This window comes from Engystomops pustulosus, chromosome 7 (assembly GCF_040894005.1).
Source record: "Engystomops pustulosus chromosome 7, aEngPut4.maternal, whole genome shotgun sequence".
Lineage (NCBI taxonomy): Eukaryota > Metazoa > Chordata > Amphibia > Anura > Leptodactylidae > Engystomops > Engystomops pustulosus.
Genome location: NC_092417.1, coordinates 138,074,497 through 138,090,293, shown reverse-complemented (window position 1 = coordinate 138,090,293; position 15,797 = coordinate 138,074,497). Strand labels below are relative to the sequence as shown.

Below are 15,797 nucleotides of genomic sequence, written 5' to 3'. Positions count from 1 at the left end.
TTTTATTGGCCAAACTTTTCTCTTTGACAAATGTGTGTTGTACCAGGACCTCTCCCATGAACAAAGAATCTACAACCTGCTCAGTCTGGTGATTCCCTGACCCAGCACATACTACTACTATTACAGATTTGACCGCTTCCAACTGTAGAATGTGTCAGCATTTGAACATGTTTTGTATTTTTAACACCTACTAATGGTATCCAATGCTAGATAGATCAAAAATTACAGAACACTTTAAGTTGCAAATTGAAATATATTTTTTATCTCTGAGGTCACGCTGCTTTTTTCCCCCTCAAGAGTAAAAATAATCCTATTTCCATTTGAGTATTTTTAGAAGAGAAGTATGAAATTTTCAGTAATACAAATAATCCATATACATATACAGGCAGTCCCCAAATTACTTACAAAATTTTATATATATATATATATATATATATAAGTCAGTACAGGTATGTTCCATATGTGTAAATACAAATAGTTTTTGGTCCCTGTAACAAATGCATTTTGCCTCACGAATGATAAATCTGGGCCAATACGTTAAGCCACAAAGAAGAAGAGGGTGTGTCTAGAAATGGCTCATGTAGCACATGTTAGAATGGAAAGGGTGTGATCCACCAGACACATCACCCCTAGTCTACATACAATACAACCGACCTGTGGTCAATAAATACACTCTAGATCAGTGATATCAAACCTACAACAACAACAACCACCCAGTTATATATCACAAAGTGCCAACATGGCATATATAGTAGTAACGTGTTACTTTACTTATTGCTTTGTCACCGCTTTCAAATGTGGAGAAATTTGCATTATTATTGTGGCTTCCCTCCAAGAAGGACCTAGAGCAGGAGCACCAATGATAATCCAGCTCTGTTCTCGCTCCTCCTGTAGTCCCAGGCAGTCAAGGATGTTTCGTTTTAAAATTTCGCTTAACATGGCAGGTGCATTGTCAATCTGGAACAACAGGAGGAGGCCAATAGTCCTGTCTGATGAACTTTTGTGCTGGGGTGATGGCCTAGGTACCCAAAGAAAGTTCTCTGAGTGCCACCACTCGCTCCTGTGCCATAGGTTCACCTCCTCTGCTTTAGGTAATACTGTTCGTCTTCAACTCCTTAGAAGCCTGTAATAGGTTTTCCTCCAGGATTGCCCTGTATTAAGCTCGTACATCTTCCCATCTACTCAAACCAGTCCCTAATGAACCAAAGCATCACCACAGCATGTTTCTCCCACCATCATGCCTAATGACAGGGATGGGGTGGTCAGGGTGAATTTTATTGTTGGCTTTCCTCCTTAGTTTAGGCAAAATTTGGTCTCATCTAACCAGAGCACCTTCTTCCATATGTTTACTTTGTCCCCTACACTGAATGTACAAGCAGCAAATGGGACTTCTTATGGCTTGCTTTCAAAAATAGTTTCCTCTTTCCACTGATCCATAGAGGCCAGATTTTTTGTGTACATGAGTAATAGTTGTCCTAAGGCACATTCTCTTACCTGAGCTTTGGATGTTTACTCCTCCTGACCCTGCATAACGGTGCATTGAGCGTCAATCTTGATGTTCCCCCTCATCAGCGCACAGATCGGTCTCTGAGTATATCTGACGCTCAATTATTCTTCCAGATTTATTCTATGCCACTGCCTATCTTTCCTAGAATTCAGCTATAGATTCAATTTAGAGAAAGGAGTAAGACAGGAAAAGATGGACAAATAAAATATAACTTTCATTCTTTAGGGTTAAAAATTATAGGATGTTCATGTAACATGCTCATGTTGCATTAAAATGATTTTTAGGAAGTGAGAAAACACAGAAAATGTTATCTGTGTATTTTACCAACTGAGCCCTAAATTTTGTAGTTGGTGTTTAACCTGTCAATCAATCTTTATTGTATTAGTGAACTGCACATATGACTATAGACTATATATTCATAAAGAATACTCACGTGCACCAATATCCCACACTTCAGTTTGCAAAAATGTGGAAAATCGTGTATCATTTTCATTAGCTAATGGAGATCTATCTATACTGGGGATTGCATCTAAACTGCAACACTAACCCCAAAAATACAGATAAGAACTTACCCTGCGACAACCTAGTTTAGCCCAAGTTTAATTGTTATGACCTATCTAAAGGATGTATTAGACCAATCACAAAAATGGGCATCCCCTTCATCCAGATTGATGGAGGAGTCTAAATGAGCGGCAGAAGCAGCCAGATGCATAACTTGGTTATCTCTGGTGTTTTCATACATCCAATTTACATATATTTGCAGCATATTCTATATACAGGTCATTAGACCTTATATCCCTCCTTACAGGAAGATTAGTCTTTTTCTGTGTTCCATACAGATCAAGTCCTCTTGTTACGTTTCTATCAATATCCTGTGACTTGGAATTATGGTACAGGTTTCCTATAGTCATACTGAGGCCAATAACTGGGAGCCCAAAATTCATGCTTTGGAGCAGGGCGTAACTTGAGGGGGTGCGTTTGCAACTGGGCCCAAGAAGCTTTCTCATATGAGAAGAGTAGTGCTATAAACCATAGATTATAGTCGCGCCTGCCACAGACTTTACACTGAAGCCTATCAGCCTCAAGTCACACCACTGCTTTGAAGCATGAATGTTTTCTTCTGTGAACCACCACATCGTGTTTTTTAAGGATCTTAATCCCTTAAGGACGCAGGGTTTTTCGGCTCATTTCTCGCTCTCCAACTTCAAAAATCCATAACTTTTTCATTTTTATGTGTACAGACCTGTGTGAGGGCTTATTTTGTGCGTAACAAATTTTACTTTCCCGTGATGTTATTTATTTTAACATGCCGTGTACTGCGAAGCTGAAAAAAAATTCCAAATGTGGAAAAATTGAAAAAAACATCACATTCTTGTGGGCTCACTTTTTACGACTTTCACTCTTCGTTCCAAATAACACGCCTACTTTATTCTTTGGTTCGGTGCGATCGCGGTGATAAAAAATTTATATAGGTTTTATTGTGTTTTAATACATTTTCAAAAATTAAAAATTTTTGCCATCTTCTGACGCTAATAACTTTTTCATACTTTGGCGCACGGAGATGTGTGAGGTGTCATTTTTTGCGAAATGAGGCGACGTTTTCATTGCTACCATTTTGAGGTCTGTGCGACATTTCGATCATTTTTTATTTCATTTTTTATGTTATATAAAAAGGTGTAAAAGTCGCATTTTGGACATTTGGGCGCCATTTCCCGCCTCGGAGGTCACCGCCGGCCGTAACCGTTTTTATATTTTGATAGATCGGGCATTTTGGGACGCGGCGATACCTAATATGTCTGTGATTTTTACTGTTTGTTTTATATCCGTTCTAGGGAAAGGGGGGTGATTTGAACTTTTAATATTTTATTAATTTTTTTTATTTTTTAAACTTTTTTTTTTCACTATTTTTTAGACCATCTAGGGTAAATTAACCCTAGATGGTCAGATCGCTCCTACCATATATTGCAATACTACAGTATTGCAATATATGGCATTTTTGCAGGTCATACATTACAATGAGCCACTGGCTCATTGTAACGAACCTGCATAAGCCATGTAGCCTCGTGTCAAAAGAAGACCCGAGGCTACCATGGTAACCGATCGCCGCCCGCGCGCCGCCGTCTTTTAAACGCCGCCGGCTGCGTTTAGAGGGTTAGTAGCAAGCACCGACCGCAGTTATTAGCGGTGGGGGTTTTGTGCAAAATGCAAAAACCCCCACCTCTGTATGAAGAGGACTCAGCACGTGAGCCCTCTTCATACATCCCTTATACCTCTGTGCCGTAGAGCTACGGCGCAGAGCATTAAGGGGTTAAAGGGAACATGTCAGCAGAAATTGACCTAAGAACCTAAGTTCAAACCAGAACTATTATGTTGTTAAAAAGATTGACACCTTCCTCATCATATTTCTTTAATGGCCCAGTGTTAGGACAACATTCAGAAAATCAACTTTATAGTGAGATGCAAATTGGTTTTATAAAATCACGGAGGTGGAAAGTTTTATTACGGAAGTCAAGCTCTCCTCTGTACCTCCCCTTCTACTAGTATTGAAATTATTCACCATTGGTAATGATGTCCCTGGATGCAGTGCCATCAGTTACAGCAAAGGGGGCTTTCTGAGCTGAATTTCATTGCTGAGCTCTCTACCTCCATCTCCTTTTTGCATTTCACTTTAAAGTACATAGGGACACTGGGTCACACAGGATTTGGAACTGCTTAACAACATTCTGATGGTATGGTATGTATGTTCCGGATATTGTTTAGTATGGACAGGTTTAGATTTGCTGACCATACATTATAAGCAGTGACTGGCAGCCTGAAAATGCACCAAAGCTATCAGGTTGTATGGTGAATATGGCTCATAGACTACGTTTGTAACAAAATTCTATGCCAACTTTTTGGAGCATAATATCGCATAAAATCCAATAAATGAAAATAAATACATCATACCCTAGATCAGACTCTTGCTTATAAACATCACTATTTACTTCCTAGTCCTCCTCGGCTCCAGGTATTACTGCTAAGTCTTAATGACATCCATTCTAAAGTTCTGTTGGGCTACCACACGTTGGCCCAAATATATAAAAAGTGGTTTTTGTTGCACTTGCTTTGTAAATTGTGCCACATTATTTAATCATGGTGCACACTCTTAATCTGGTCTGTTTTCAGGATGTGACACTTATTTTTTCTTGGTGCACTTTGCTTCATGCTTTTGTGACAGAATTGTGTTGCATATCAGTTACACCACTACCACGCCCCTTTAAGTGCACAGTATTGAAAAGTGTAGGGCAAAATTCAACCGCAACACAATTGTGGCACACAAACACAACAAATACATGCGCAAGCTGCAAATATATATTGACATTTATGTGCAAACGCAGACACAATATAAATCTCTCTATCTATCTAGAAATAGAAAAAATAAGCGGCACTCCAGTGTTGTGGGAAAAATCAAGTGGTTTTTATTCCCAAGTTGCTACGTTTCGGCCTCATCCGAAGCCTTTGTCAAGCAATAGTAAAAGTGCATACAAGGTTTATATATAGGAAGTAGTTCATAAAATGGGTGGAGTATAAATATACAAAGCAGTGTTATAAATCTACCAAGCAGTGTTATAATACATAGGGTCAGTGATTGGATAACATCTAATACATAGTAATATCTAATATATAGCAAATACCGTGAGTATTTGTAGTGCAAATTATCCAAATATTTACATTCAAAGGTGTGCAGGTGAAGTGGCTAACATACACTCACATGACGATCCTGTTCAAAAAAGTAGCGTTCACATTTTCCATCTGCGCACGTGCAGGTGACGCTCACAGGGATTCACCAATCAGCATTAAAATAGGCGAGAACGCCCATCCCTCAAACCCCACCTACAACCTCGCATCGATGGAAACCTAGTCCCGCGTTGCGTCTCAGCTGTCCGCGTCACTTCCGGTCTGTCATAGGGTCTCAATCATGTGACCTGACGTCACAGACATGTGACATTTTCGGACATGCGCAGAGTCTTGCCAAGTATGCGGACGCCATCTTGCTTAAGGGTAGGTAAAGGGGTCTATTCCTGATTAGAAAGAGGTACATCTACCAGGTGTAGACTTAGGTGTCAACCCTGAAAGTCTCCAAGGTGTCCATTCCGTCTATTTACACCTATGGGACCGCCTCAATAACAATCTTACAGCTGTTATTTGTGAGTCCCCGGTGGTCACTTTTCTCGGCTGCATCGGAAAAGTTTTGGTATAAAGAAAAATATAAATAAAAATACAGTTCAAGGTAATAGATAATTTAAAGCATAAATTACAGAACAGGATCGCTTCAGAGTTCAATAATTTCAGTTGTATTTTTCTTTCTGAAATAGAGAAGAAATATATCAATAATATATTCATATAATTATGCGCACATCCCTTACCTAGAGGGTACGAAATCACAAATCTGGGAGAAAATCAGGAGGAGAAAGTCAACTTATTGTTTAATTCCTGATAAGGAAAAATCAACGTTTAAACCCTTGGGTTTCAGAGTGTCTAGTTTATAAATCCACTCTAATTCTCTACGTTTTAAGATGGCCTGTCTGTCACCCCCCCGTCTCAATGGCGGTATATGATCTAGCAGGCAAAATTTTAATTGTCCCTCAGTATGTTTTGCTTCAGAAAAATGCCTTGAGACAGGTAAGTCCTTTCTTTTATTCCGTATCGTGTACCTGTGGTGATTTATTCTGGTCTTAAAATCCCATGTAGTTTCCCCTACATATAGGAGTTTACAGGGACACATCAAAACATAAATAACGAATCTACTGTCACATTTCAAAAAATGTCTAATCTGATAGGATTTGTTCGTGACTGGGTGTATGAAATTCTCTCCCTTGATCATAGATGTACAATTAATACAGGAGAGACACGGATAGCTACCCTTCCGTGTTCTACCCGTTAATGTGGCTTGTTTCGTGACGTCAGGTCACATGATTGAGACCCTATGACAGACCGGAAGTGACGCGGACAGCTGAGACGCAACGCGGGACTAGGTTTCCATCGATGCGAGGTTGTAGGTGGGGTTTGAGGGATGGGCGTTCTCGCCTATTTTAATGCTGATTGGTGAATCCCTGTGAGCGTCACCTGCACGTGCGCAGATGGAAAATGTGAACGCTACTTTTTTGAACAGGATCGTCATGTGAGTGTATGTTAGCCACTTCACCTGCACACCTTTGAATGTAAATATTTGGATAATTTGCACTACAAATACTCACGGTATTTGCTATATATTAGATATTACTATGTATTAGATGTTATCCAATCACTGACCCTATGTATTATAACACTGCTTGGTAGATTTATAACACTGCTTTGTATATTTATACTCCACCCATTTTATGAACTACTTCCTATATATAAACCTTGTATGCACTTTTACTATTGCTTGACAAAGGCTTCGGATGAGGCCGAAACGTAGCAACTTGGGAATAAAAACCACTTGATTTTTCCCACAACACTGGAGTGCCGCTTATTTTTTCTATTTCTATTGACTGTGGGGCTCTAGCCTGCCCGTTTGAGCGTGCACCCACCAGGACTTGTTAAGCAGTGCCGCTGGGAATCTTTTTTACTTCTCTCTATCTATCTATATATAACCACTATGTCCTAACCCTGTGCCACAGAGGATTAGGGGAGTGCGGAGGTTATTCAGGTATTGCTGTCCTCAAACGGTCATAAATATGTTTATGCTTCTGGATACCATCTGAACTTTGCCATATCCTTGAAAAGCTAAGGCAAATTATATATCTGCAATATATAATGCAGAATTTCTGAAAATGTAAGTTGATGTAAACAGCTGTCACGACTGGAGAAAGTAGGAGTAAGATAATGATGGGCTTATTTAGATGGGCAGACTTTCACCATATATTGCCTTTTACAGTTTAAATTTAGAATTAAACTACATGAAATATCATAAAATGTTCCAATACAGCAGTCATAGTAACCAATAGTCCCAGTGCCTGCCTCCAGTAGCCATTAGTCAAAGTAATTCCCCCTGTATCCACAAAAATGCCTCCAGTAGCCACAGTGATGCCTAAAAGTAGCTAGTAGTCACAGTGATGCCCCCAGTAGCCACAATAATGCCCCACAGTAGCCATTAGTCAATGTGATGCCCCCTGTATCCACAATAATGCCCAATGGAAAAAAAAAACATACTTACCTTGTCCTTCTCTTTGCGCCTTCTTCACATTGATCTGGAAGCTACAACGCAGGGGACGTGGTCACATGTTAACACGTTGCCTATGCCGCATCCACCATGGAAGGGCAGCAGTCGAGCACCGGTTGCTGCAGTGAGCAAGTGGTGGCAGCTGGCTTGTCGTTCTGCTTCGTCCCACCTGGCTAACCAGTCATGATTTTAACAATCGGCTCACCTGAGCTAGAGTGGAACAGTAGGATTCCCCTCCTGCCCTTATTTAGTTCCCCATCAGTACGCAGCAGGTGATTTATATATTTGGTGCACAAATTAAGACAGAATTCTATATTTAGCTAAGCAAGTCTGCTCTAATGTTTTACAGAATCCTCATATTTATTAATTTTAACCTGCAGCTTCTGCCATAATATTCTGTCAGTCTTTTATTTGTGTGCCGTGAAATGGTTTTCCAGCTCACTGCAGTTTTGACGCTGCTGGAATATTGTGGGATTATAAGATATAAAGGACTGATGGAAAGGATATAAAATTGATATGTTTGTGTTATGCGGATGACATCTGCAGTAGTAATAAAACACAAGCGAAACTTCTTCTTTTCATTTCTTTCTTTATCATATCAATAAAAAAAGCACTTTGTACAAGACCAGGACTTAACATCACCAGCCCAACACAATGCAATTTGGCACATTAGAAAAATTCTACTTATAAATATGTACAGTTCATAGTTTGTCATCACCACTTCTCTCAAACTTTGAAAAACAGCAGTTCAGGAAAAAATATCCTTATACTTAAATCGTAGCAAAATCCTACGTCATCTTGTATGGCACGCCATCGCACCATAATTTTGATACATATATATTTTTTTCTATGCTTGTCAGTAAGCATCATCACTTTGTACAGAGGTCAAGTTTTACATCAAACACTTCCCCCTTTTTAAAGGTGCAATTATCCAAAATAGAAATATTTCACGAAAAAGGCACAAGTAGTTGTGTACCAGTATTTTACACTTACTTTCAGTGAGCCAATACGAGAAATTCAGCTCTATACTTGGCATATTTGTTCATGCCAACTATATCAGGTAAAGGAATTCAAACTATAGAAATTTCTATTGAAAATCAGGAAATTCACTTTGTTCCCTGCTCAGGGTCATAATGCTAACATTTGTGCATTTTGGTTTTTGGCCTCTACATTGCACCTTAAACACAAGGGAGAGAATATTAGCAATATCACTCCATACTGTTTAGTCTTTCATATTCCCTGGAATTATATGTCTGGGATTAATGTAATCCCAGTCCCTATTACATTTTGTGAATTACATTTTATCTTTTTTGTTAAATACATAGGTAAAAGTCCAAAACAGCATAAACTAAAAACAGCATAAACAGGTACAATTCATGTACCTACAATAGGAGGAGAAGGTCAAAATAAGTTGGGCAGGAAACAAAAGAACAAGCCACCAACCAGTATTTACAAAGGCATGAGTGTGCTTTATGTCAGAATGTAAACCAGCCCCCCTTAATAAACGGAGCAATTTACTTAAATATAAAATGCAGATGTAATGCAGATATTATTAATGCCTCTAGAACTACTATGGTGTCTAAAAAGACCGCTATAAGTGATCATTGGCTGCAGTAGCTGTTGAAATAATGCATGGTGACTTGTAGTTTTGTTTGGAGATTCTATAGCAGAATCCTACAATATTTCTCTTACCCTTTTCAAACCATAACTGTGTTAAGGGCATTATTTTTATATATAAATTCTAACCAGTAGATTGAAATTTCATTTTTGAATTAGAACAGAAATTTTTTGGATTAGTACAGAAAATCTCTAAAAAGAAACATTTTTTTTACCAGCAACTGGGGAATCAAAATATAATATCATATTGGCAACAGTACCATTTGAGTTTCACTACGAGTGAATACTTTTTTTGTTATGTAAGACTACTTACAACTTCCTTTCGCAACTTACACCTTTTTTTCTCTTTCTGACCCATTCTTCAAACCCTTTGTTTTACAAATTAACATGTTGTACAAATGTTTCAAAACAATGGCCCATTGAGTTGTGAGGTTGTAAGAAATGTTTCCGGCAGGAAATATTTCTCTCTATTTATATATTTTACAGGTAAAATGGTGGGATGTATCTTTAGCAGTTGTCATACATTCTGTGATCAGAATGTAAGCCCATAATGATGGGCCATTGATTTTACCATTAGTTGCAAATGAAAACAAAAGAGATCTCTTGTAAACGTGCACAAAATTGAGAGAAAAAGAGAATAGAGGAATGAAAGAGAAAAAGGGAACAAAACAGTTTTGCGATGAATGGGAGATTCGTACGACGCAGAAAGTCGTTCTTTCTCTCCCACGTTGTGCGTCTTGATTTGTTCGTAATTAGGCAGGATAAATCTGCTCAGAATATGACAATATGCCATACATATCGAAGTAAGTCACAGACTTATTTCAAAACGAAGGTTTTCCACTTCCATCTGTAAAAGATAAAAAGAAAGGCTTAGGAGTTAGTACATCTTTTATCTCATGACTTTGGACAATAAAAAAAAATCTAGGATAAATTATTTGCTATAACTTGTGTAGTATTTGTGACTAAAATTTCCAAGTGAAAATATTTAAAGCTGTAAAATTAATAATAATCTACGTTTTTAGTAATTATAAATGCAAAGGTTTGTCCAATCAACCTACCTTGCTGGAAGCTGTCTTGCAGCTCAATCTGGAGTTGATACAACTCATCATTAAACCGGTCACATTGAATCTCTGAGGCACCTGCCTCAAGGTCTGTTTTGTAGGACATCAGTTCCTCTAAGAAGTTACATTCTTCTGGCGACAGATCAGTCGTCACGTTCATAGACATGGATGGAGATGCAGAGAGGTCCCCTCCTACTTCATCCTCTTCCAGGGGACTGCAAGGAGACCCCATGGCTGCAAAAGGTGGAGAATCAGGGAAGTCCTTGAAAAGGCTGCAAACCTGATGGCTACTGGTGGGCAGTGACTGCTCTTGACAAGTCAGGAAAAGAGAAAAGTCAATGCTCTTCCAGGACCGAGGAAAGTTTGGATTAATATCTGCATCTGGAAGACTGGCAGGGAGGGAAACACTTCGACATGCCAGTCCATGGCCACTCAATACCACACTCTCAGAGCATGGAATATCTTTAGAAGCCACATTATTGAAGACATTGGCTAAAGAGCCAATTTGTTTCACTAGGAGATCAATCTCATTCTTTTCTTGTTCTGAATACTTGAAAATGACTTGGTTGATGGGTGATGTCTCTGGGGTCACTAACCCCTCAGGAAGCATTGGTAGATCCACAAAGAGAGGACTGGGTATTTCTGGCACTGTCATTATTGTGCAGTCTCCCCCCTCCCCAGGACTATCAGGAGTTGGTGGCAGCTTCTCATAGAGGGAACTGCAGTAGGAGTAGTATAATTCTGGAGTTAGGGTAGTACTGTCTTGATCAGAAGATTTCTGTGTGGCATTTTCTGAAGCCCCAAAGAGGAATGTACAGTTCTGGTGTGGTGTGTATGGGGGAGTGCAAGTAAAATCTTTGGGTGGTACACTCCCCTCTCTTCTGAAACTCTGGTCATAGGATGTTGGTTGGTAAAGGGAAAATAGAGACTGATTTTCTAATTGTGCCTCAGGGGCAACAGCGTCTTCCATAATTGGTGTAGTATTCTGACAGAGGATGGGATCTTCTGGGCTGACAGGCACAGGTTCTGAAAACTCAAAAGACTGGCTGATGCTTGTAGGTGTGTTTGCCAAGGGAGTGAACACCTGATCCGGACTGGAAAGGTCTGCTGGGGAAAGAAGGGTCTCTTGGTAGGAAGGACCACCAACTGGGAATGGAAGTGGAGACTCCTCTGAAGTCAGCTGTTGCCTTAGGCACCAGGCTTCTGAGTCACTGGGGATCATAAAAATATTTGCTTTAGTACAATTACTAATATGTGATATATATGTCAAAAACAATATAAACTATTCAGACAACTGTGTCTGTATAGAGATTAACATTAATAAAGGTCTTTACCTTATGATATAGTTGTAAGATGTGATTGGGACATCAGTGTTTTCCAGTAGCATCAGAGTATACACCCATATCCACTGCTGATCTCTAGTCTGCAGACGTAAAACCACTTCTGCTCTGCATTCACCAGATTCACTTACTGCAGAGAAAAAAAGAGCATGAAGTTAGGGGATTGCAGAATAAGAATGTATCCCTTCTAAAATCTCTGTCTACATTCTCAAACTTCTTTTGCAGTGCACTACCCACTAAGAATATTTTTGCCTATATTGTTGTCATTACCTCACTTTGGATGATCGTTATTGTAATGACTATCTTCATAAAATTCTGGTGACCCACATATTTAGTACCCCATATTTAGTGCATTTTATAGAAACTTACATAGTTTGTAATGCTGGGTAGACATGTGCGTCAGATCTTCAGGGTGAATGAGACTGTACCAAGACTTGCAGACTAAATCATTCTTCCCAAACCCCAAATGCTGGAAGGAACTGTAAAGAAATAGAAAAAAGACCATTTAGGTAATCATCTAAACTTCAGCTAAACTTCAGAAAAGAGATTGATGTGTAAATTCAATATTTACCTTTCTGAAACGTCCATGACAGAAAGATCCTTGGCATGATGACTCTCAAAGAAATCCACCAGGAAATGGTTGTGGGTCACTCTTGGTTTTGGGTCAAGAGGAATGCAGAATGCGGTGAAGACTGGATTTGAAGACCAGTAGGTCCCAGCAGGAGCCTGCTGGAACCTTCCCCTTATAAGGACTAACTTGTTGCCTGCACTCTGTCTTCGAGCTGTCTTTGACGTATTGAACCTGCACCTGAACATTCTCTCTAAAAGAAGACAATAAAGATTGCATGTTATTGTAGTTGTGCTACAGACTATAACATAAAATTATATGATATGTAGTACATCTGCTATTTTCTATTGCTATATCTCCATGGACAGTATATGAACCATGAGTTATCAATAGATTGCTTTCTACCATAGTCTATTTTAATAATTGGTAAAAAAGGCAAAGTACTTCAGACACCTACCACTATCAAAAGATGATGGCAGAGACAACTGATTCCTCATGACAAAGTGATCTGAAGGGTCAATTATGTCATAAATGCTGTCTCCTTGAGCAACCAAATCCACCTGTTTTAATAAATACAAGCACAGGATGAGACTTAGATCCATCACATTGTTTCAAAGTAAATAATTCTATGGCATATATACGCTGCATACTAATGAATGAACAACGTATTTATGTAGTTATCTATGAAGTATCTGAACTATATCTGAACATTAAGCAATAAATCTTCATCACATATCTCAGGAGGCTAACTTACCATGGAGTGTCCGAGATGCTCGGTCACATTTTCAGAAACATAGATCAGTTTCCCTTCACTTGTGTAGGTCAGTAGGAAGCCAGGAAGGTTGTGTATGAAATCTTGTAAGTCTTGGCTAGAAAGTAGACCTTCCAACTCATTCATCTGTTGACCTAATGGGCAAACATAGATAAAGAATTTCTTAACATACATAGATGTCTTTGTTTTCATATAGTTATTGCTATACATGTGCATTGGCTTGAGCATTCAGGACCTTGGAGAGTGATACACGAAGCGTACTATACTTCAGCACCAAGGACAGCAGCCACATGACAACACAATGCTCTAGTTCTTTTAGATCATTCTTGTAGATATGGACATGCTAGTTTTCACAATCACATTACTAATATATTACAAAAGCATAAGCAACAGGTAAAGAACAAGTCTGTATCCTGAAGAACGGTAAAAACATGCCGCAAAGGCTACATAGTAAACATTAACCATGCATTGACAATTATCTGGCAAATAAAATAAATCCACAAAGTAATAGTTCCAGATATTATTTTCAGTAATATCTTACCTCTGGAGAAGAAAACAGACTTCCGTGTGTAGATACAAGCAAGTGACATGATGTGCAGGTAGGACAGCCGTACTTTGTCTCCTTCAGAGATTGGAAGAAGATCCTTCAAGTTTCGAATCTCTGCATTAATTTGATCCCTTCTGGCTTTTGATGCACCTTTCGTAGACCTATACATTTTGGATGGGGTCTCTGGGTTGCTGAGTAAGAGTCAGTCCAGAGAGCCCCTTTTTTTGTTTCTCTTCTAGTCTTCGTTTTTCGTCTTCTGGTAGTCTTCTCTTCCCGAATATTGTGGTATTCCTGCTCAGATTTCCTGATGCCTGTCTCTGGGTTCTGGTTTAAAGAACTGTAGCTCATGGTTCTCTTTATATAGTAACTGAGGAGTGTGTGGGCAGGTGAGACGCAAGGGGAGGGGGGAGAAGAGTGGAGTTTATCATCAATGGGTTGCATGGTTAGGGAGCTGCCTTTCTCTGCTATTACAGGCGAGCGTCATCAACTCATACAGATGACGCTGAGCAACGGGAGACGGGAGAAAGGAGGGGGTAGAGTAAAGGGAGGGGGACTAGTGAGAGAGATTTCTGCAAAGAGCCAAATATCACATTCTGTACCCAATTTGGAGAGAAACTGCAGATGATGTTGAAAATGCTACATTCTTATCAAATATCAAAACACTTAACATTTATAACTAGAGGCTTTTAGAATCTCTGTAATCCTTATCCTTATATGGACTTAATAGATATAGTAATGGCTGAATTGCTTTGTTAGTAGGTAACATTGAACTATACAGGAAATACTGAACATCTGTATTACTATTGTGAATTTGGAAGCAAGGATGAACACTGAATCTGCATGACCATTCCCTTCAAACATGGGGAAGTTGCAAGGTATTTCAACCATTTCACCCCAAAATAGCTGCAGTGATTGAAATCTAATGACAATGGAATAAGACCGTGGGTTGGTGATAGAACGAGTAGTGAGACTATTGATAGAAATGAAGAATTTTGCTATTTTTTTCTGCTCATTTAAAATACCTTTTTCTTTGTGCCTCCTTTTATCCTTCAGCCCACACATTCACCACTTGGTAATAGAAAAGCATATTTTCATAGGATATGATTAATTTAGCTGCATTTCAACCCCTGCATTTCCTCTAGCAGCTGTAAATAGCTATCTGATCCTGATTTTCCTGTCTTTCTATATATTTATGCCTCTATCTCCTCTCACTCTCTCTCCCCTTTTATTGTTGAAAGGATAATTAGATGTAGGTTGGAGTGACGACACTGTGTTTTGTGAATGACGGCTGCTTCTTTGCATACTCTCTGTGTTTTATCCATATTTGGTAAGAGCTTAGTATACAGCAGAATTAACCGTATATTGGCCCGGCTTCTAGGGAGCCATGTTCTGAAATGCTTCAAAGCAGAGCTATTTTTATACTCCCCAGCTTTGGTGTGGATCTTGTTGATAAACAGCTCACAGCTTCAAGGTTCAATCTCATGATAAGAGACTCTTAATATGGGCCACAGCCATTGTGCTGGATAAGCCCATTATTCCTAGTAGGAAGAGAAATATGAATGAATACATTTAATGTTTTACTTCCAATATGAAATTAATGATGAAGGTTTATTAATATATTACCGGCCTGAGTATGTATATGTGAATCCCCAATTACCATTACCAACACCTTTTACTCTCTTTTATATCAATCATTCTGTAAACCTGTATAATATTACCTTTTTTTAAATTACTCTGTTCCCAAAACATTCAATTTTTTATAGTGTTTGCTTTCTGCATTTGTGTTGGTTGGAACATTAGCACCCAACTTTAAAGGCAAAATTAATCTACATCCATCTTCTGTCATATATACATGTATACATAGGATGACACTGGCCTTTGACTTTTTTATAGCTTAAATGTTGGCCATACCAAATTTAAGCAGGATAAGAAGACTGGAGTATGATCACCATTTTATATCTACAGGGCCGGTTCTAGACAAAGTGGGGCCCTGGGCAAAACAAAAAGTGGGGCCCCAAAATAAAACTATTTTATGACTAGTCACAATCAGCAAGCGGCTCCTTTAGTATGGTAAAACAAACTGTAATATGGGAGAATTTTATAGGAGATAGATAAATGATAGGGAGATTTATGGGCAGCATGGTGGCTCCGTGATTAGCACTACAGCCTTGCAGCGCTGGTCAACATCTGCAAAGATTTTG

General features: G+C 39.0%; 1 protein-coding gene across 1 annotated transcript; it reads right to left on the bottom strand.

The window, feature by feature from the left end:
• Positions 1-8,306: 8,306 nt before the first annotated feature.
• NPAS4 (neuronal PAS domain protein 4) lies at positions 8,307-14,044 on the bottom strand. Its single transcript, XM_072117937.1, has 8 exons — positions 13,591-14,044; positions 13,032-13,183; positions 12,735-12,837; positions 12,281-12,530; positions 12,079-12,188; positions 11,704-11,839; positions 10,367-11,580; positions 8,307-10,155 (listed from the first exon to the last, which is right to left on the bottom strand). The coding sequence occupies exons 1-8, from the start codon at positions 13,763-13,765 to the stop codon at positions 10,130-10,132; spliced, it is 2,166 nt and encodes a 721-aa protein (XP_071974038.1). The 5' UTR covers positions 13,766-14,044; the 3' UTR covers positions 8,307-10,129.
• Between the last annotated feature and the right edge of the window lie 1,753 nt (positions 14,045-15,797).